This window comes from Gopherus flavomarginatus, chromosome 20 (genome assembly GCF_025201925.1).
Source record: "Gopherus flavomarginatus isolate rGopFla2 chromosome 20, rGopFla2.mat.asm, whole genome shotgun sequence".
Classification (NCBI taxonomy): Eukaryota; Metazoa; Chordata; order Testudines; family Testudinidae; genus Gopherus; species Gopherus flavomarginatus.
In genome coordinates this window covers 25,538,995-25,561,372 of record NC_066636.1, presented here as the reverse complement: position 1 = coordinate 25,561,372, position 22,378 = coordinate 25,538,995, and the positions used below count along the sequence as shown (strand labels likewise).

The 22,378-nt window shown below is 45.4% G+C and overlaps 1 protein-coding gene and 1 long non-coding RNA gene across 8 annotated transcripts in view; one reads left to right on the top strand and one right to left on the bottom strand.

Annotated features, from left to right (window-relative positions):
* GON4L (gon-4 like) overlaps positions 1-22,378 on the top strand; it is a 47,697-nt gene that overhangs the window by 24,509 nt on the left and 810 nt on the right. For 5 of the 7 annotated variants that reach the window (XM_050930036.1, XM_050930033.1, XM_050930032.1 and 2 more), the window contains 13 exons: positions 371-539; positions 1,240-1,356; positions 2,134-3,870; positions 4,450-4,711; positions 8,700-8,881; positions 9,283-9,480; positions 9,939-10,082; positions 12,390-12,533; positions 12,862-12,981; positions 13,327-13,440; positions 16,643-16,850; positions 17,775-18,603; positions 21,004-21,106. In XM_050930036.1, the coding sequence (XP_050785993.1) occupies positions 371-539; positions 1,240-1,356; positions 2,134-3,870; positions 4,450-4,711; positions 8,700-8,881; positions 9,283-9,480; positions 9,939-10,082; positions 12,390-12,533; positions 12,862-12,981; positions 13,327-13,440; positions 16,643-16,850; positions 17,775-18,603; positions 21,004-21,106 (4,327 nt within the window). Of the gene's footprint in view, positions 1-370; positions 540-1,239; positions 1,357-2,133; positions 3,871-4,449; positions 4,712-8,699; positions 8,882-9,282; positions 9,481-9,938; positions 10,083-12,389; positions 12,534-12,861; positions 12,982-13,326; positions 13,441-16,642; positions 16,851-17,774; positions 18,604-21,003; positions 21,107-22,378 lie in introns of those variants that run through there. The other 2 variants (XM_050930034.1, XM_050930039.1) reach the window with 2 other exon arrangements.
* LOC127037936 (uncharacterized) lies at positions 986-20,994 on the bottom strand. The gene is made up of 3 exons (XR_007770526.1): positions 20,183-20,994; positions 1,419-1,610; positions 986-1,315 (listed from the first exon to the last, which is right to left on the bottom strand). It is a non-coding gene; the product is annotated as an uncharacterized LOC127037936 (long non-coding RNA).

Sequence of the window (22,378 nt, the reverse complement as noted above, 5' to 3'; positions counted from 1 at the left end):
GCTATTAGTTCAGTAGGCCAGACAGATTTAGTCTTTTGTGGATTTTCCATGCCAATATGTGTACTGACTTCCAAGGTGATCAGAGGGACAAATCTGAGTGTGTTGAGATGTTCCTGAGCCAATGTACTCCCCATCTTGATTTATTAATGTGTCTCCAGTCGAGTTCTGTGTTGGCGTCGTTAACAATTTGTTTCATTAGATTAAGCCATGTTGAGCATTCAGCAGTTGATTGGGCTGTTTTAATTCCATACTCTGTCTTTTCTGTGTTGCTGTGGCTAACCAGATTGAGACACTCCAGGGATGTTAACGGATAGGAAAGACAAGCTGAGAGTATTTGCAGTTTCTTTTGATTTGAATCATTGTCTGGCAGAATTTTTTTTCCTTTCAGTTTATTAGCTTTGGGTCTGAAACACTTTGAAGGGACAGAATTTCCTAAACCTTTGATCAGCAAGTATCTCCTGCCAGCAAAGACTGCGCACCAGCTGACAGTGAGAATCAAGAACCTCAATATGAACCGTGCCCCTGACAATATCATCAGAGTAAGTGACACAATCTATAGTTCGTATGCATTTGTATTTTACATGTTTGCGAGGTGTTGCCCATACATAATGGAAGACACAGTTCCTTTCCCTAAGAGTTTACATTCGGTCTGCACTTAATTTCATCAGAGACCATGACACCTCACTTCCAATAAGAATGAAGACTCCTTCAGAGACCCTGCCCTCTGTACTTACCTTTTACAACTGCTCTGATTGCCGCCTTGTCTCTCAAGAACACAATGCCTACTACAGAGAACCTTGATACAAGGTCATGCATCTGACGAAGTGGGTATTCACCCACACAAGCTCATGCTCCAATATGTCTGTTAGTCTATAAGGTGCCACAGGACTCTTTGCTGCTTTTACAGATCCAGACTAACACGGCTACCACTCTGATACTTCATACAACTGTAATTCACATAATGCAGAAATAATGAGCTTCCTACCAGTAGATTTGCATGCTGTACGGAAGTAGAGTGAGTGCACACATGTGCTACACCAATGATCTGTCCAGAGAAATGGGTCAAAAAGGACATAAGATTTTGTTCAGCCCTCCTTTCCATTTCTTAATAGATACACAATTGAGCAACACTCCATCAGTGTAGGAGTAACTCTGGCAGTTAGACTAATGAAGGATGGGGATTGCTGACCTTGCTTCTTTTTTTGTTTTTTTTCTTCTTCCACCACCCCATCTCCTCAGTATTATAAACGAACAAAGCAGTTGCCCATTTTGTTCAAGTGTTGTGAGGAGATCCAGCCTTCTGAGTGCAAACCCCCTGTGGAGAGGGAAGAGCAGCATTTGCCATTCTGGCTGAAGGTACAGTGCCTGCTGTTTAGAAGCATCATGCCTCCACCCATCTTATCCCTAGCGCTGATTACCTTTTAGTGCTGTTGGCTTGAACGGTTTAATTCAGCTGGTTAGAATATTGGCTGTGTGACACTGGTGCTCCTGGTTGCAGTTTATATGTCAGGGCAGGATGGCCACCACCGTACAGGCAGCAATTACCATCTTCCTCGCTGCACCAAACAGTCTTACTGAGAGACAGACATTCTCATTGTGGACTTGTTGCCCTGGGAATAAAAGTGCAGATTTGGGATTTGAATGTTGTTCTCTTATGTTACGGGACCCTTATATCTGTAGTACCTAAATGCCTCTCAGCCATTATTTTTTTCCTCGCAACCCGTTGTGTGGAAGGGATGAACCAAAGCACAAAGAAATTAACTGACTTGCCAAGGTCACACTGGAAGTATGTGGCAGAGCCAAGAATTGGACCCAGATCCCCCAAACCCCAGTTGAGGGTTTTATCACATGACCATCCTATTGGGGAATTGATGACACTTGACTCTTGCTAAGAGAGTCTTTACAAACCAGTTTGGAAGAGACACATCAAGGTCATGAACTTTATGATCACATTGCTCCTTCCAGATTGTTACATCCTGTCAGAGTTTACAGTGAGCAGTAAATAAAATATACTTATTCATAAAGTGAATCAAAATAAGTCACTGCCTCTTGTGCTGGAATAATGTTTTCTGTGTTGCCTGAAGGTGGTAAGGGTCAGGGGACTTAAATAACTGAAGCTCTTTTCTCCTGCAGGCAAGTTTATCCTCCCTTCAAAGGGAGCTGAAGCAATTAGCAGAAGATGCTGGGGAGGCAGCAGGTTCACCCAGTACAGAATCTGCTCTTTTGAGGACAGAAAAAGAAACTTTGGAATCGCAGTGTGATGAAAAATACCCCCTACTCATGCCCAAGGGAATAGTGCTGACACTGAAGCCTCTTGCCAACCGTTTCTCCAGGAGAGCTTGGAGGCGGCAGGGGTCTGCAGCCCTGAAGCCCCTACTCATTCGACCAAGTCCTTGTCTGCAGCCGAGTGCCAACACTATTAATATTCAGAAAGCTGCTGTAAAGTTACCCCAATCAGAAGCTCCTCCTAACAAAGTTGTGGTTCAAATTCCCCGGTTAATCCAGCCAGCTACAATTATGCAGACTATACCAGGAATGCAGCATTTGAACATCCCTTCAGCAGTGGGGAGTGGCGATTGCTTTGAATTTCAGAGCGTGCTTTCCACTTTACAATCTGATTCCAGAACTTCTCTTCCAGCTGCTATACCACCAGCACTAGTATCCTCAACCCCTGTGACTTTTCAGACAAAAATGATGCCAGCATTGACTGCCTCAAAAATCCGCAAACCCTGTGTCCGCAGGGGGTACCAAAAGAAAAAGGGAACAAAATCCACCCCTCTGATAAAGGCTGCCCCTTTGATCCATCCAGCCCCTGTCATCTTTACGGTACCTGCTGCTACAGTGAAAGTGGTTAGTATTGGCAATGGCTGCAATATGATTCAGCCCATAAACACAACAGTTGGCAGCGGCACTCAGGCTATTCCAATTACAACTTTGTTGGTAAATCCCACCACCTTCCCATGCCCATTAAATCAGCCTCTAGTGTCCTCTTCTATTCCTCCCTTGATAGCCTCTCCTAACTCTGTAGGTCTTCCTGCTTCATCAACTGCTGAAGAAAAAGAGAAGTTGAATCTAGTCACTTCCCGTCTTGCTGTAAATGATGAAAATTCCTTCCCCATAGCTGAGCCTAAAGTCGAACCCCGAGAGCTTTACTCTTCATGTTCTGCCATCTCCCCCAAGAAGGAACACAGCACAGGTCCTGCTACTCCAGACAATGACAGCCAGGAGAAGGTTAAAGAGAGTGAGTGTTATAGTTGGATAGTTGTGGAGACAATGGAAAAGGCGGCCTTGGAGCCATTACCAGTGGACCTCTTACCTCATTTGGAGGATTTAGGAGAAACAGTGAAAACTGAACCTGAAGATTCCAGTGATGCCCTAGAAGAAGAAAACCCAACTCAGGAGAAGAAAAACTTGAACGCTGAAATAAAGGAGGAGTTCATACTGGATCTAGGGCAAGAGCTGGACATGGAGGTCCCATCTGAGCATCTGAGTGAACAAAAGGAAATTAAAAAAGAGTGCACGTCCCATCAGGAGAAGGGACGAGAAGTAGAGGCACCCACCCAGGATGAGCAGCAGTTGGAAGACATTGATACAGCTGGGATGGAAATGAGCCATGAGACTTCCAAGAATGCCTCTCATTCAACAGATGTTGATGCAGAGTTCAGTAGCCCATTGGGGAAACCAGAGGACTCATCCAGTGTGGATGGTCAGTCTGTAGGGACACCAGCTGGCCCTGAAGCAGTGGGAGAGAAGGACGGACAAGAAGAGGAAGAGGAGGAGGATTTCGATGATTTTACTCAAGATGCTGATGACATTTCTTCATCCTCCTCCTCATCAGAAGAGTCCGTGCTTTCTGTGCCAGAACTTCAGGTAAGAACATAGCAGCCTAGATAATGAATTCTGCAAATGAGATAAAGCCACACTTTTTTGTAAGAACCAGCTCATTGTGTATTTATATGGTGCCAAGAGTGTGCATGGCACATTACAAATTAAAGGACCAACTCTTGTCCTGAGGAGCTTACAGACTAGGTAAGGAGCATAAATTGCAAATGGCCAGGTTTCAGTTCTTCTGGAGTTGTAAGGGCTTCCTCAGCTGAGCTTGCTCCTTGTTTGTTCTGCGTACTTTGTAGAAATTATTTTTAATGAGAGTTCCCCACGATAAAGTAATTCAAAGAAAGCATAAAAAATAGACAAAACTCTACCAAAGAAATACATGCACAGTTTCACACTTGTAAATGAATGTCGGATTACTTCGATTTTAGCAGCAGTGTGGAGGCTGGCAGCTCCCGTTCCTGGGTTAGATGGTGTCATGTCACTGTTAATTATGTTAATCGTTAGTTGGCAAGAACTAAATTGATACCTGGGGTTAGTAGTTAGGATTATAATTAAATGAGGAGGTAGTTGAATGGCATACAAGGACTAAAGATTTTTGGGTGCTTTGATCTAAAGGAGACAATGGAAAAACTGACTTGGCTTGCAACAGAGAGGCATCTGAGCCAGGAGGGAGATTCTGAAGAAGAGAATTCCCAGGAAGAGAACTCAGAGCCGGAAGAGGAAGAGGAGGAGGAGGGAGAAGGGGAAGGAATGGAGAGTTTGCAAAAAGATGATGAAATGACAGATGAGATAGCTGAAGATTTAGCAGAGGAACCCAAATCTGCCTTCATTTTTACAAAGGTTGCCCCAGAGGTGGAAACCAACAGAATGCCACCAGGTGAGTTAATTATCTCTCTATGGTGGTGTGACATTACTTAGGGTACAATCTGGACTGTTGAATAGCTGTCCCCTCAATTCTCCAACCTGAGGTGCCTTTTACACTGCTTCACTGTGAGAGCAACCACTCCTGGTCTGTTCACACGCAGCCTTCAGCATGTAAATTACTCTAACTATACTGTATGAGTGCTATGGCCAGCAACTCTTGAGTTACACTGTTGTGGAGCAACACCAAGCAAATTCCTAGTCACAGAGTTTCCCCCAGAAATGAGCATCTTGTACTGCTTAGCCCTCTACTGGACGACACAAGCTCATATAAAGTCTGTCATTTTATTAATAGACAATATGCACAAATCCTCTTATCTTAAATGGAGTTTCCCAGACACTTCAGTCCAAGGGCACTGGTTCAGATAAAACAGGAAACTGGCTTTCTATAGTATTACAAGTAATGAGGCATAAAAAGTCAGAATTGGTAATAAGAAAATAAAAGTAAAAGGTAACTAACACTTATCTTAACAAGCTAAGTGAATTTTACACAAAAGCCTCTCTCACCACATGCTTCAGCAGTTCTACTGGCTGAATTTCTTTCTGACAGCATCCTTCCCTCAGTCCAAAGCTGTTTATTCCTCAGATGTTGTGGCCACCATGGGTAGAAAGAAAGGAATAACTTGGGGGATCTGTTCCCCATTCTTATGCTTTTTTTCTCTTCTTTAAGAGTCATCTCCATCTGAGGTTTAGGAGACAAAGTCTGTGGTGATTGGAACCTCCTGAGTGTGTGTGTGTGTGTGTGTGTATGTATAGTGTGTATGAGGTATATATTGTGTGTGCGCGCCCAGGTGAGTATAGTTACAAAATAATTCACAAGCAGCTCTATAGTGTTAATGAAACCCATTCATGCTCTTCTTATGACATTCAGTTTCACATCAAGTCAATCTCATTACATCCTAATTGAGCATGTCCTCAGAAGGAAACTCATTCCAAGGCTTCTTAGTTTGAGATCACTATAATCTGCAGGCAAGGAATCGCTGTAATCTGGAGGCTAATTAAATACTTTGCTAAAGCCAGGCACATTTTGCAGACAGCACCACATTAGCCAGGATTTGTTTTTATCCAAATGTGTTCTTTCTTGCTGCTGTGTAGTGGGATCAAATGTAACAGCTGGGCAGCTAACCCCAGGCCAACCCAGGGGAAGGAGTAAAGGGGAGCCGAAATCAAGATAGCTACACCTTTTATCTTACTATGGAGCAGTGAGAAAACACATTTGGTTAAAAACAAGCCCTGGCTAATATGCTGCTCCCTCCAAAGTGCACCTGGCTTTAGTAAAGCATTTAATTAGCCTCCTCCAACTTCTTTTCCTTGCCTGCAGATTTTAGTGATCTCAGCCCAAGAAGCCCTGGAATGTGATTCCTTCTGAGGACATGTTCAGTTGAGACATAATGAGATTGACGTGGAGTGCAACAGAATGTAGTAAGAGCATGGAGTGGATTTTATTAACATTATTGAGCTGCTTGAGAATGATTTTTTTGACTATGCATATTGGTGTTTTTTTTCTCTGAATGTCACTGTAATCAGCAGTGAAAGTTGCTAGATTTGTCACTGGTTACTTGACGCTTATTTCTTCACTAGTGTTAGGGACTCTAACCCAGACGGCAAAGTTCGTTGTCTGACCGCGAGAGAGACAGGCAACACCAGCAAGGTTCGATCAAAAGCTCTTTATTGACAAGTGCATGCATCAATAGAGAGCAGCTTGTCTCCAGAGAGAACCAGCCTGCTTTTTACATCTTAGTATAAGCCTATATAGACAGTTCCGTCGCGTCATAAATTATTCACTGGAGCAACCCACCCCCTTTTTCTAACAACTAGAAACTAGACACCTTTAGTATACATGCATGCCTAAAGTTAGAAATGTAGGGGAGTTAAAAACAAACAAAGAACAAAACCAGGGAGTGAAAACAAGGAGGCTGGGAAACTAGGACTTTTATTAGTTCTTCGAAGGAGCTGCCCGAACACAGCACATCTGGTACTATGCCAGGAATGCAGCTTTATTCTTATTTCACTGTTTTCCAGCGCTTGTGAGACATGCTGCTACTTCTCAGTGTTTTCCACTCAGGGATTACCCACAAACCTCTGTTAGCCTGACTTTGGTTAGGTTGGCATACCTGGTTTTGTCTGCTATATCTTTATTTAGGCCTAACACTAGGAAGTCACTAAATCTAGTGACAAAGTAGCTAAGTTGGCAACACTTAACCAGGTGATAGTCCATTTGATTTTGTTGACACCTGGCTGAGGCATCAGTTTGCTTTTTGTCTCTGAGGAACTGGTTTGTGGCTGCTTTACTAAACTTGGAACATGTCTTAGTAATGTCATAGAGTAGAATTTTATAACTTTATATACAGTGTTACCACATGTATTTTACCAGGACAATCATGATCACCAATTTCTTGAGTTTTCAAGCGATACCTCACAAAGTATACCTTATACAAAATTTATCATAGTCTTGTAAAAGGGATGAATACAGGGGTGCAGACTGTCACGGTGCGGAAACAGAACTGGTCTGCTGCAGCAAAACAACAAGTGTGTAATTTCCTCAAGGTTTAACAGTGTTGCCTTACTTTTGGAAAAGAGGCTTTGAGAAACAAGAGTCTACAAAAACAGTTCTCTGCATCCCCTCCTATCTATCCACTGGCAGTGCAGTTATACTCTGAAATCTGACTGCATAAATGAGATTGTGGGGTTCCGTGGTCTCTTTCTGGCCTTTACGGGTCATATTGTTTGAATGTACAAGTCACAAGATGAGTTTTCCGGTGGCTCATCCTGGGAACTGAAAAGTGATTGGGATTCTTTCTTCATCAGACATCACTGATAATAAAGATTCTGCAGTCAGAATGGAGTTGCTTATTCTGTGTAATTCAGAATAGAATCCAGATACGTTAGCAACAAAGCAGAATCTGCTAATGGGACTAAAAAAGTCCCCATGTAAGTGAAGTCAGTAAGCAGGACTCAAAACCGCAGGGTTTAGGAATGGGGAAGAAGATAGAGCTAGCAATGCTGAAAATAACCCTAAATCCAGCAGATCTGTGGGCTTCTGGCATTTTTTTTTTTTAATTTGTTTTCCAAAAGCAGACTGCGCCTTCCCAGATTGTGAAGCAGGCCCAGGAAAAGGCAGAGACCTAGACCCTCATGAATAATAATAATAATAATACCACCTAGATTTTTATGTAGAGCTTTTCATAAGTTGACTTCACAGCGCTTCACAGTCTTTAATGTACTTATCCTCATGACACTCCTGTGAAGTATGGAAGTATTCTTATTCCCCTTTTACAGATGGGGAATGAGCCACAGAGAGGTTAAGTGACTTGTCCAAGATCACCTGGGAAACCTGTGGCAGAGCAGGAAACTGAATCTGTGTCTCCTAAGTTCTAGACAAGTTCCCTCATCACTGAAGCATCTTTCCTATTCTTCATCCCTTGTGATACGAGCTCTGTTGTGCCCTAACTCTCCAAAATATGAGAATCTGAGGCACATTAGTAACAGGGATCAGATGTACTGTACTCAGTTCATTCAGTCTCTGCATCAAGGCCTTGGACTGGTCTTTATCTCATGGTCTCTGCTAACTGGGTGTAATTTGAGCTGTAAGTCTGGAAAGGATTCAGTGACCGTGAAAATGAGGCAAGTGTTTCCACACTCTAAAGAAGAAATCTGTTCAGCTGACTCAATGGGATAAGGATACTCAATAAAATTTATAATACACAGTTCACTTCTCTTTACATTCATTTTCTGTGGACTCCCACAAAATAAAGGGGAGCTTATATGACCCACAAACACATTCCTTGCTCTGGCAGGACATGAGTATGTCTGTGGGTCAGGGCCTAATGATGAATAAAATGAAGGGAACCCTTTCCTGGCAGTTAGAATGGTCCACAGCACCAACATCGACGGGTTTTGCATTTCCCTGGAATGAGGAATTTGCATGGGGACTGTGCTTTCAGATGAGAATGTGAAAGTGCCTGGGAAAAACAGGAACTCCCACAGAGCCAGGAATAAGAGGGGACGGACTCGTGCCAGCAAAGACACCTCCAAGTTGCTGCTGCTGTATGATGAGGAGATTCTGGAGAGAGACCCTCTCAGGGAACAGAAGGATTTGGCATTTGCCCAAGCCTATCTGAACAGGGTAAGAACGAACAGGCTGACCTTAGAGCTTTGTCATCAGACAGAATGTGAATCTTGTATTTCTATTAAAATAAAGAAAATCAAATTGCTGGCATGTCCAGTTACCATTTCCTGATAAATGTTTCCTCTGTAACAGAATTAACACCTGAGCCACTTAGCTGAAGAATCCATCCAGATCTGATGTGTTTCCAAAATTTGTAACCCACTTGGGATCACTCCTATCTTGTGACCATTCCATGCTCCTGAATCTAGAGAATAATTAGTTTGTTGGTACAGCAATTTGAAAAAGTGAAGTAATGTAGAAGTGCTGAGTATTGAAGTAGCTATTGAATTAACTTTTCTTTCCTCCTGAGTTTTCATAAGCGGGGAGAAAGTCTCATAACTGTCTGATGCGCTTTGCAGGTGCGCGAAGCTTTGCGGAATGTGCCTGGGAAGTATGAAGACTTTCTTCGTGTTATCTATGAGTTTGAGACCAGCACTCACAAGCCAACTGCCGTGGATCTGTATTCCACTCTCCAGACCCTCCTGCAGGAGTGGCCACAGCTACTCACAGACTTTGCTGCCTTTCTTTTGCCTGAGCAAGCTTTGGAGTGTGGATTGGTAGGTAAAAGGGAAGAAGCAAACAGGAGAGTTTGAGAAGACAAATGTAGTGAACCTTGCAGGAATGGAGGAAGAATTAAGTATAGAGGCAGGGATAAATTGGATGGAGGTGCTAATTATTTAATTAACTTTTCTGTAAAATCTTCCAGTGCTGAGGAATGCTGCAGCATGATGCACAGCTACAGCCTTCTGTAACTTGGTATATCTGTAAATTTTAAAATCTAAACTGTTTTCAGTAAACGTGGCCTCGTTTAACTTCTGCACTGCACTTCTTAAGCCGTTAAGAGATTTGAAACCAGTTTTCTGTTTGAGGCCTGCAGTCCGCAGTCCAAAGTGAGTTGTAAAACTCTTGGCTGGAGCAGATATACTTTACATAGCTTCTCAAAGCAGATCAGAAATGCCTGTAAATATAGATTGGTGTATCCGGAGTGAAAAGATCCTCCTTGTTCTCTGATCAGTTTGAAGAGCAGCAAGCATTTGACAAAAGCCGGAAGTTCCTCAGGCAGCTGGAAATTTGCTTTGCTGAAAATCCCACTCACCATCAAAAGATCATCAAAGTGCTGCAAAGCTGTGCAGACTGCCTCCCCCAGGACATTGCAGAGGTAACCAAACTTCTATATCAGGCCTGCACAACTCATAAAGCAGCGAAGGCCACGTTACTCCAAAGAAAACAGCTGAGGGCCGAAACCTCCCAGCCCTGCAGAAACACCCCGCCCCAGTGCCGCCCCACCAAAACAGCTGTGGGCCAAAAAGGAAGGCTGGGGGTGGGGAGGTGATACTTTATTTTAAATCAACCGGGGGCTCCCAGCTGAAAAGGTGGCTGGGAGCCCTCAGGGTCAGATTAAAGGGCCCGGCACTCCAGCGGCTGGGGGAACCCGGCATGGCCGGCTCTAGGTTTTTTGCTGCCCCAAGCAAAAAAAAAATTTGGCTGCCCCCCGTTCCAGCCCTGGGCTCCCCCCGTACCCTCCTGCTTCCCCAGTCCTGGGCTCTCCCCCCCACTGACCCACACCCCCTGCCACCCCAGTGCTGAGCTTCCCCCTTTCCTCCCCACCAGTGGCCTCCCCTCACCCCGCTGCTGCCCCAGCCCTGGGCTTCCCCCCACCAGTGCCCCCCCCACACCTGCCGCTGCCCCAGCCCTGGGTCACTGGTAACACTCCCAGGGCGAGTCATTCAGCAGGAATTTTGGATGTGCACAAAACAGACAGGATTGGTTCCCCTATGGTTACAGAACTGCAGGAAAGTGGAACAATTTTCAGCTTGTGTGATTGGAGGATATCTGGATGCATATTATAAGACTGTCCTCCATAAATGAGGAAAAGTTGAGGTGCCTTTATTATTCTTTTGTTCCACTTTTTCTTTCTGTGTGGAATTTGCCAATGCAATGTCACTGTCTTCTTTTTAAACAAACAAAAAGGCAATGGCTGTTGAAAATAGCAATTCCAGTCCTAATAACCACTGGGAAGCATTTCTTGCTCAATTTTATCCTACTTTTTCTACAGCAAGTTACAGTGAATCAGTGTATTTGATTTGAGAGAAATGAAGTAACAGCTGACCAAACTGAGACTGAGCACTCCTGAATTTTGAGGTGTTCAAATCTGGAAGGCAGGTGCTGGGGTGGGGGGCCTGTGGGCTCCGCGGGGAAGCATGGCAGCAACATGTCTGGAGCTGCATGGCGCCAGACACGCTGGTCTGAGTGTCACGGTAAGGGGGTAGGGGGTTGGAGAAGGGGTAGGAGGTTCGGGGGGGGCAGTCAAGGGACAGGGAGCAGGGGAGTTGGATGGGGCAGAGGTTCAGGGGGGCAGTCGGGACAGGCAGCAGTTGGATAGGCATGGGAGTCCCAGGGGTTTATCAGGGGACAGGTAGGGGGTGGGGTCCTGGGGGAAAGTTGGGGGGGTCCTCGGGAGGAGGCAATCGGGGGACAAGGAGCAGCAGCATTTAGATAGGGGGTGGGGTCCTGGGGAGTAGTTAGGGGCAGGGGTCCTGGGAGAGGGGTATCAGGGGACAAGGACCAGCGGTATTAGATAAGAGGTGGGGGTCCTGGGGGGCAGTTGGGGCAGGGGTCTGGGGAGGGGGCAATCAGCGGCTGTGGGCCGGGATTCAAAGGGCTCTGGGCTGCCCGCAGCCGTGAGCCCTTTAAATCCCAACCACGGCTGGGAATCTCTGTGGGCAGCCCAGAGCCCTTTGACTCCTGGCCATAGCTGGAATTTAAAGGGCTCTGGGCTCCCCTCCGCTGTGGGCAGCGCAGAGCCCTTTGATTCCCGGCCGTGGCTGGGATTTAAAGGGCTCTTGGCTCCCCGCGGCTGTGGGCAGCCCCGAGCCCTTTGATTCCGGGCCAGCTGAGATTTAAAGGGCTCTGGGCCGCCCGCAGAGTGCCATGTGCGGGGGATTTAGAATCCCCCCACGGGCCACACAGTGAGGCTCCACGGGCCGCATGTTGTGCAGGCCTGTTCTATATATTCCCCTCCCCCTCAGCCAGCCCTGAGAATGCAGAGGTACATACCCCATAGTGCTTTCCCCTCTGACTTTCAGATTGCTGTGGTGTAACCAGCTCTGAGATACACCCCTCATCTGGAGTAAGAGCAGAGAGAACTGATCTAATCGTTACCTGCACAAGATTGTACAGCTAATTGGCCCCTATGTATCTTCTCTTTCCCACCTTGCTTTTATTACCCTGCAGGTTGATGCTTTAGTTTCTCTCAAGTAACCTCTCCCTAAGATTTCTGGGGAGATTCTTCAGTGCCAGGATGATTCCTGGAAGTACTCTGATCCAAAAATGAAATACAGTACAGCTGGTAACACTGAGCCTGAGCTTTTGTGTTTGTTTCTAGCAAAGGGTCTTGTTTGTTGTGCAGACCTTGAAGCCGATGCCATGTTCCACCATTATCTTACTCCAGAGTTTTCTCCCACAGTTGAAGACCCAGATGTGGCAGCTGCTGAAAGGACATGACCACCTACAGGATGAATTCTCCATCTTCTTTGATCATTTACGTCCATCAGCCAGCCGCATGGGAGACTTTGAGGAGATCAACTGGACAGAGGAGAAAGAGTATGAGGTGGAGACCCTTTCTCTAAACTAGGAGAGAGAGAGAGAAGTAGGAAGGCTTGGATCCGTCAGACTGAAAGTCTTAATAGGGAGGTGACAGACCCAGAAAAGGAAGAGGGGGGATAAAGATCTGGGATTGTGGGTGGCTGGGGATGGTCGGGGTGGAAAATTCAAATTCTTTCAGCACTTGTTACTTTTGACATTATTGTGAACTTGTCACGCTGCCCTGAAATGGGCCTTGATGCAAAGAAAGCCCTTTGTAGGAGAGAGTATGAAAGGTCAGTCTACTGAAAGCTCCCCTTGCTGTACTGGTAACACAGCCTCTGTGCTTCTTTTAGTTTGATGGGTTTGAAGAGGTGTCGTTACCAGATGTAGAAGAGGAGGAGGAAACCCCCAAGATGCACACAGCCTCGAAAAATAAAAAGAGGAAAGAGATTGGAGGCCAGAACAATGACAAGGTGGGACTGGGATATCTGACTAGCCCAAAGCATGTGGCCTCTTTCATACTCCAGGCAAATACATGTCTAGGAAGACAAATGTCTGTAGAAATAGTCCTAGTCTCTAAAGAGTTAGGCAACAGGCTGAAAGGGATTAAAATGCTTCTGCCCAAATTTCAGCCGCTTCGATCTCTGTTGGCAATTTACTTGCTTTAGTTCTCCCTGGGGGGTGTCAGACTGGCCCTGCTCTGGCTCTTTTTGTGGACTGGCCAGCCTGTGACCTGCTTCTGTTTGGTGTGTACGTGTTATCTGTGCAGTGCTGTGTGGATCAGGAAAGTCCATGTCAGCTGATGTGTTTATTTCCAGGAGATGGAGTGGGTGGATGGGGTGAAGGAATTTTCATGCTCCTGCCATGAAGGGAGCAGTGACCCCAAACTAAAGAAGAGCAAGAGGAGGACCTGCAGCCATTCCAGCTGTAAGGTCAGTTGAAGGGGGCTGAGCACTGGGATGGTGGGGGCAAGGAACAGTTGTAGTGTATCCTATTGTATGGTGTCTGTTAATTCACCCAGGCTTGTTCTTCCTGTCTCCAGATTGTAATGTATTATAACTAGGGCTGTTGATTAATCGCAGTTAACTCATGCGACTAACTAAAAAAGAATTAATCGCAATTAAAAACATTAATTGCGATTAATCACAGTTATACAATAGAATAACAATTGAAATTTATTAAATATTTTGTATGTTTTTCTATATTTTCATATATCTATTTCATTTACAACACAGAATACAAAATATACAGTGCTCACTTTATATTATTTTTATTACAAATATTTGCACTGTAAAAATGATAAACAGAAGAAACAGTATTTTTCAATTCACCTCAGACAGGTACTGTAATGCAATCTCTTTATCATGAAAGTGCAACTTACAAATGTAGGTTTTTTTGTTACATAACTGCACTCAAAAACAAAACAATGTAAAACTTTAGCGTGTACAAGTCCACTCAATCCTACTTCTTGTTCAGCCAATCGCTAAGAAAAACAAGGTTGTTTACATTTATGGAGATAATGATGCCCACTTCTTAATTACAATGTCACTTGAAAGTGAGAACACGTGTTCGCATGGCATTATTGTTGCTGGCGTCGCAAAAATTTTTCATGCCAGATGTGCTAAATATTCATATGCCTCTTCATGCGTCAGCCATCGTTCCAGAGGACATGCTTCCATGCTGATGATGCTCATTAAAAAAAAAATGCGCTAATTAAATTTGTGACTGAACTCCTTGGGGGAGAATTGTATTTCTCCTGCTCTGTTTTTCTGCATTCTGCCATATGTTGTAGCAGTTTTGAATGATGACCCAGCACATGCTCATTTTAAGAAGACTTTCACTGCAAATTTGACAAAATGAAAAGAAGATACCAATGTGAAATTTCTAAAGATAGCTACAGCACTCAACCCAAGATTTAAGAATCTGAAGTGCCTTCCAAAATAGATGGATGAGATGTGGAGCATGCTTTCAGAAATCTTAAAAGAGCAACACTCTGATTTGGAAACTACAGAACCCAAACCACCAAAAAGAAAATCAACCTTCTGCTGGTGGCATCTGACTCATGATGATGAAAATGAACATGTTAGTCCACACTGCTTTGGATTATCAAGCAGAACCCGTCAGCAGCATGGACATATGCCATCTGGAATGGTGGTTAAAGCATCAAAGGACATATGAATTTTTAGCGCATCTGGCATGTAAATATCTTGCGACGCCAGCTACAACAGTGCCATGCGAACACATGTTCTCACTTTCAGGTGACGTTGTAATTAAGAAATGGGCAGCGTTATCTCCCATAAATGTAAATAAACTTGTTTGAGCGATTGGCTGAACAAGAAGTAGGACTGAATGGACTTGTAGGCGCTAAAGTTTTACACTGTTTTTATTTTTGAATTCAGGTTTTTTTGGTACATAATTCTACATTTGTAAGTTCAGCTTTCATGATAGAGATTGTACTACAGTACTTGTATTAGGTGAATTGAAAAATACAATTTTTTTTTACAGTGCAAATATTTGTAATAAAAAATAAATACAAAATGAGCACCGTACACTTTGTATTCTGTATTGTAATTAAAATCGATATATTTGAAAAATGTAGAAAACATCCAAAAATATTTAAATAAATGGTATTCTATTAACAGCACGATTAATCACAATTAATGTTTTTAATGGTCTGACAGTCCTAATTAAAACAAACATCCAAAGGGGAACCACCAAAATAAGCACCTCCCTCTTATGAGCTCTAACCGTGTTAACCTTTCTCTTCCTATACGCCTTCCATTCCCTTTTACTACCCCTCCCTTGCTGTGTTACATAACTGAGATTTTTGCGCTCTTCCAGGACAAGAAAAATGGTGTGGAGGAAGCTTGCTTAGACACTATGTGAGCTGAACCTTTATCTGTTCATGGATATAGAAGTTTGGTTTCCTAAAGACAACGTACATAAACCACTAAGTTGAAGGCCGAGTCTGGACTGAGGGACAGTGAGGGTTCTAGGAAAACGCGGCCTAGATTAATTTATTCTAAGAATGGGTGCATAACTGGTTGAAAGACTAGTCAAGGAGTAGTTATCAGTGGCTTGCTGCCAAACTGGGAGAGTGTATCTAGCGGGGTCTGTCAGGTCAGTCCTTGGTCTGATATTATTCAATATTTTCATTAATGACTTGGATAATGGAATGGAGAGTGTGCTTATCAAATTTGCAGATGGCATGAAGCTGGGAGGGGTTACAAGTACTTGGGAGGAGAGGACTAGATTTCAACAGGATCTTGACAAATTGGAGAATTGTTCAGAAATCAAGATGAAATTAAAAAAAAACTAGTGCGAAGTACTACTCTTAGGATGCAAAAATCAAACACAGATGCAAAATGGGGAATAAGTGAGAGGCAGTAGTACTGATGAAAAGGATCTGAGTGTTATAGTGGCTCACAAAGTGACTATGAATCAACAATGTAATGCAGTTGCTAATATTATTCTGGGGTATATTAAGAGGAGTGTCATATGCAAGACATGGGAAGTAATTGTTCCACACTACTCAGTATTGGGGAGGCCTCAGTCAGAGTACTGTGACCAGTTCTGGGACCACACTTAACATGTGGACAAATTGGAGAGCGTCCAGAGGAGAGCAACAAAAATGATAAAAGATTTAGAAAACTTGATCTGTGAAGAAAGGTTAAAAAAAACAGGGCATGTTTAGTGTTAAGAAAAGAAGTCTGAGTGGGGACCTAATAACAGTCTTCAAATATGTTTAGGGCTGTTGTAATCAATTGTTCTTCCTGTCCACTAAAGGTAGGACAAGAAGTAATTGGCTTAATCTGTAGCAAGGGAGATTTAGGTTAGATGTTTGGAAAAACCTTTCATTGATAAGGGAAGTTAAGATCTGAAATAGGCTTCCAAGAGAGTCTGTGGAATCCCCATCATGTAGGTTTCTAAGACCAGGTTGGACAAACACATGTCAGGGATGGTCTAAGTTTACTTTGTCCTACCTCAGTTCAGGGGGCTGGACTTCATGACTTCCAGAGGGCCCTTCCAGCCCCATTGTTTCCATGATTCTACACAAGAGCTGTGGTGCTATGGGTTGGTCAGATACCCTGAGAGTCCGTTTGTAATCTCTGAAGTTCTTCTTCTGATCTTCAGGTGTGTGATAGCAAATCCTATAAAAATAAAGATTCTCAAGAGCTCACTAACAGCCTGACTCAACGAGAGTTGAGCCCTCAGCCTGAAGAGAAGGAGCTTGGGACATGTAAGGAGCCTGCAGAGGAGTCTCTGGAGTACAGGGATGAAGAGGAGAATGGCCAGAGCAGAACAAAAAACATGTCTAGGAAAGCAGACTCCCTGGCTTCAGGTCTGTGAATGTCATATGTATGGGCAGCTGTCACTTTGTAAATTGTGCAGACAAACTGAGATGGGTCTTAAGTGTCATCTAAATGCAAATTCATTGAGGTTAAAATGAGGATGATTAGAAATAGTTGTTAATTCAGCTCTTTCCATGTGCCTTCCCTTGGCTCTAGGTGGCCTAAATACCCAATCTATGAGTATACGTGCCCCCATGTCAGTCATCTTAGCCCACCTGGACATTGAGCCCCCATCAAATTTAAACTATTCTGATGGATTGTTCGTGGAACTCTCCCCTCCACGGGACTGGAGAGCCTTCCTGACACCTCCATAAAATTACTAATTTATGTAAGATCTCCTTGCCAGCACACTTTTCCCTGCAGTTCCATCTATCCAGAGTACTTATGTAGTTATTCTCCCTCCTCTGGGATCTTAACACAACAATTCAAACCAACCTCCTCCCAGCCTTCCTTTAAATTATCTCCTCCTCAATTACCTTCCCTTCTGTCCGACACACACAAAATACACAGGATGACTGGCAGTGTAAATACACTAAGGGGGCATACCCCTCCTGTCCATAAGTGCAGTTGGGTTACAACTTGCTCGGGATGCCTAGCATATATGGAGCTGCCATCTTGTTTTCCATGTTTTACTATTAAGAGGCAGGCAGCACCTAGTCCACATTGGGATACTAGCATGTGTAACACCTTTTTACAGGCACAGGATATTCACAGCCTCGCTAGCTGTGATTTACCTCTGCACCCAGCACTCTTACACAGTAACATACGTAGGGAAACTGCACTGGGGAGTGATCTGTGCAAAACACAGCAGAGGTTAAAACTGTATTCTCTGGTTTATAGCACTTTGTGCTCCAATCTAAAATCTCTGTCCTTCAGAAGTTCTTTCTACTAATCTTGTGGGGTTTCTTGGGCAGGATCTCAACTAGAAGGACAGTTGATTTGCTGCAGAGGCGTGTCTTCTGAAGGAGGATTGCCGAATAGCAGGGTCCTAGAACTGAGCTCTACAGGAAGCCCTCTGTGCTCTGCAAAAGCTAGGGTCACTGCTGTTGTGGACACTGCAAAAGAAAGTCAAACTGGAATTGCTGACTCTGGATTTAATATAAAGCTGCCTCAACAGAACAAAAGCAACCCTTATGGTCTAGGAAGTTATAGTGAGACCAGATTAAATCAGAGACAAGGAGGGACTGGTGAGGGTTCCCTTGGCCTTGCCAAGCATATTTTAGGGTCTGATTCAGCTGCAAGGACAGGCTGCATGGGAGCTGATCATTTCCCTGGAAGGAGCTTGCAACAGAATGTAGCTCTTAAGTTCAAGTCATCAGTTAAACCTGGACATGCTCCTTCAAAATCAGGAGGGAGAGAAATGGAGAGATTGTCCTTCCCTCTGAAAGGAAAACCTGAAGTGAAGAGGAATTGGTTGGGAGCAGTTAGAAAACTCAGGCTGAAAATACTGGATAAGAGCTCCCACTTGCAGGTCCCCAGTGATCGTATACTATCAGAAGCAGATGGTACTGGCTGCATTGGAGTCTCTCCTTTTGACCAGGAATCACAGAGCAGATTAAAGTCAAATAAAAGTAACTGCTGCTTTGAGGTGCCCCAACAGTCTGAAGAGCTGGGATGTAGAGCAGTTCCTTCTGACATGGGGCAAAGGGAAGATGAGCAGCAGCAGAAAATCATGGAAGCCACCGTGTGTGCAAAGAATAGCAAAGTCAGCTCTACTGGGGAGAAGGTTGTTCTCTGGACCAGGTATGTCCTCGTGCATCATATTTTATGTTCCTGTTATAGTGTGTCTGCAGTGGCTCATCTCTCAGCTTCTGTAGTTTACCTTTTTTCCATCTTGCTGTCTCCCATTCCTGATGTCTTTCCTTGTGTCTTCTCGTCTATCTTCATCTTGTTCTCCAGTCTAGTTTCTTACTGGAGCAGCCCAGAACAGCAGCATAACACTTTTCATCCCAACTGTTGTCTCAGGCAGGTTCTAATAATAAGTCCAATACTTTGAGCTGGGAAAGAAGGGATTTTCCCTAGGAGCCCCCCTGCACAAGGGCAGCATGTGAACTGCTGGCTGGGGGAGGCTAGTCCCACCCCTTCTGCCCAGGGCCCCACCAGAGCCAAGCGCCCCCTTCCCTCCCCCACACCGCAGCCACTGGCCCAGTCCCACAGCTAGCCCCCCAGTCACAAAGGAGCACTGGGAGGGCAGGGGGCCACAGCCTGGGGTGGGGTGGGGTGGGGCGGGAACATGGACAGTGCGCGGCCCCAACCCCAGAGCTGGGAGGACTACTGGAGCTGCAGCCGGACTCAGGGAGCATCATGGCAGGGGTGGGGTTATGCCTGGCTATTTGGGGAGGCAACTCCTCCCCTTCCTATGCAACCTGCTGCTTATGCACCTGCCCAAGAAAGGCTAAGCACAATGCCTGAAGCTGGCCATCACCAGTGTGTGGCAGCTCTTGAGACACACTCTTAGGGTGAGAGCCATGAAGATGCCTAAGTCCTAGTTTTAGGCACACCTGCTGTTCATGAAACGCTTGCTTGCCGTTGCCTAACTCTTGCACCTAAATTTACTCAGTGCCCAACTTTTTTTTTTCCCCCCCTTGGGCCATGTGTGCTGCAGCCTCACTCTAGGCAGCGAGGCACCTGTCTCCTGCATATGGATGTACACTGCTGCACTGTTGTAGGCATCTGGACACCTATGTCCCACCTAAGCCTCAGCGTGATTCACAAACAATGAAAAATAGGTGTGTGGCTGCCCAAGTTGTAGGCAAGGGACCCAATGTGGTAGGTCACTGTGACGGAGTGGGGAGTGGGGCGCATTGACCTGGGAATGTTGTGTGGGAGTTTTACTGAGACTGTCTACATTGGTGATGGGATACTATGGTGATGATACCTGAGCCCAGGAGGGGGGTTGAGCCCAGGTGACACCTTTTGCCCTGGAAACTGGACAAAGGCTGGGGGAGGAGCCAGGGGTGGTGGCTGGAAGAGACTGCTGGAGGGGTTTCAGTTTTAGAGCTGGCTGGGGAAGCAGAGGGAACTCCAAAGCTGAGGGATAAGCTCCCTACCCCCCTGGGGATCTGACTGAGGGGTCCTGGTTGTACCTACAAGCCCTGCTTGGGACTGTGTTCCTGTTGTCTAATAAACCTTCCATTTTACTGGCTGGCTGAGAGTCATGGTGAATCGCAGGAACTGGGGGTGCAGGGCCCTGACTTCCTTACACTCTGTGACAGTTGCCTCTGAGCATGCCTACCAGATCCAGCCTCTCTGGTGAGTTCATACATAGCCTTGGCGGGATGATCTCCCTTATAGTCTTCAGCCTAGGGGCCAGGATACTCACCCACAATGTTAGCAATCTTTACTTCAAGTCTCCTGTCCTCCTAAGGGAGAGAAGGAATATGAACAGGGATTTACCACCTCACAGTTGAGTACCCTAACAACTAGGCTATGGACTATGCTGATGTAGCACTCCCTCAGTCTCTCTTATTGAAGTTCCATGTTAATTAAACTATGGAATACTTAACTAAGCTAGAGAATGTAAGAGACTCTCCACAGCTGAGCCTAGCATACTTGTGTGAGGTGGGAGATCCCTGCTCAAGTCACTTCTCCCTCAGAAGGGGAAGAGGGGGTGCCTCCTATATTTTGGATGAGTACCTTATTCACTAAGCTAAAGATTCCAAGGGCAGTCTTGTCCCTTTTCACGCAGCACCACCCCCAGCTGTTTTATTTCAAATTCTGTACACAATTTGAGCAGCCAAGCACCAATCTTTTCCATTGTGTGGCTCACTAGCAGAGCTAGATGTCTTCTGTGCAGCCCAGACTTGTTGTCCTCTCTGAAAGAGCTCTGGTTGGTATTTCCCAGTGGGTAGTATAGGTGGCTCCTGGCCTATTGTGCTGGCTTTGAGGCGCAGTCAAAGGTCCCCCATAGATGGCTAACTTGGGCTTTGGGGATTGCAGAGTTGTTCCTGTGATTTTTCTAAGGACCTAAAAGTTAGACACCATGATGCTCAGCATTGCAACAACCTGAGTCCCTTTGTGCATCTCACCCTGAAGTCCACTGGTGGGTTTTGGTTTTTTTTTTTTCATACTTGAGGCGGCTGTAGGGTCAGTCTCTTCCTCCTGCTCCAAGCTGTGTCCATAACTGTGGTGTATTGCTTACAGGGAGGCTGACCGTGTCATTCTTACCACTTGCCAGGAGCGAGGAGCCCACCTGGAAACCTTCAGTGCCATCTCACAGGAACTGGGCAATAAAACTGCTAGTGAGGTAAGTGCTTGTATGTGAAAGGGTGAAGATCATTTTGAAAGCTGTTAAAGGGTTTGCAAACTGGGGTGGGGGGGGCGGTGTCATGAGATTGTGGGGTGGGGAGTTGAGCTGTCAGCCTCCCCTGCCAAAACCTGCTTTGTCTCCAGAATTTATAATAGTATTCAATATAAACAAGTCACACACAGAGGCTTGGTGTGTGGAAGGGGTCACCAATACAATATTCTGAGCACCACTGCTTAAGGTAGTGGCTTTCAAACTGTGGGTCATACCCCAGTACTGGGTCACAGAATGTAAAGCACTGGGTCATAGCAACTCTGGTCAGCACTGCCAACCGGGCTGTTAAAAGTCCTGTTGGTGGTGCTGCCCGGCTAAGGCAGACTAGTCAGTCCCTACCTGTTCCAACACTGTGCTGTGCCCCAGAAGTGGCCAGCAGCAGGTCCAGCTCCTAGGCAGGGGGCCCATGGGGCTCCTGTGCACTGCACTCCATTGGCTGGGAAGCTCAGTGCGTGAGAGCTGCTTGGGTGCCTCCGCCTAGGAGTCAGACCTGTTGCTGGCTGCTTCTGGGATGCAGCATGGTCCTTGGTGCCAGACAGGTGGGAAGCCTGCCTCTGCACCCCAGCTGCACTGCTGAGTGGGAGTAAGCATGTACCCCAGCCCTGAGCCCCCCCCAACCCCTCTTCTCTGGCTCCACACCCGAGCCCCCTGAACCCCTCATTCCTATCACCACCCTGCAGCCCTCACCCCCAGACTCCAACCTTCTGCCTCAGCAGTAAGCTCCTCCAAACCCCTCATCCCCCAGCTCCATTGAGTCACGACCATCAACAATTTTCTTCAACTGGGGCACCAGAAAAAGTTTGAAAACCACTGGCTTAAGGGACTGAGAGATGGTTACTGCATTAGGCTTGGCACCCAGGCTACCTTGTGCCACAAAACGAAAAAAAAAAAGTCCACCTTCATAGCTTATGGGTCGGTGCAGAAGAGTGCTGGGACTAATTGCACAATGTTTTAGAAGGTGGTGCACTGGCAGAGTTGCGAGGTGTGAGCTGTTCTGAGCTATAACACTTGTGTTTCCCACCATTATGTACTACGCTGATTGTGTATAGGCTTTGCCTTAAGGAAGCTCTGTGATGTTCCACAGTTTGCTATTAACACTAGATAATTAGCTCAGCTCTGTAACTTGACTGCTTGGCATCCAAGATTTTTAAAATGATTCCTGAGTCCTTCATTTCTTTCTCCTTTGATGGGATTGGAGTATGTTAAATGCTTCTGCTT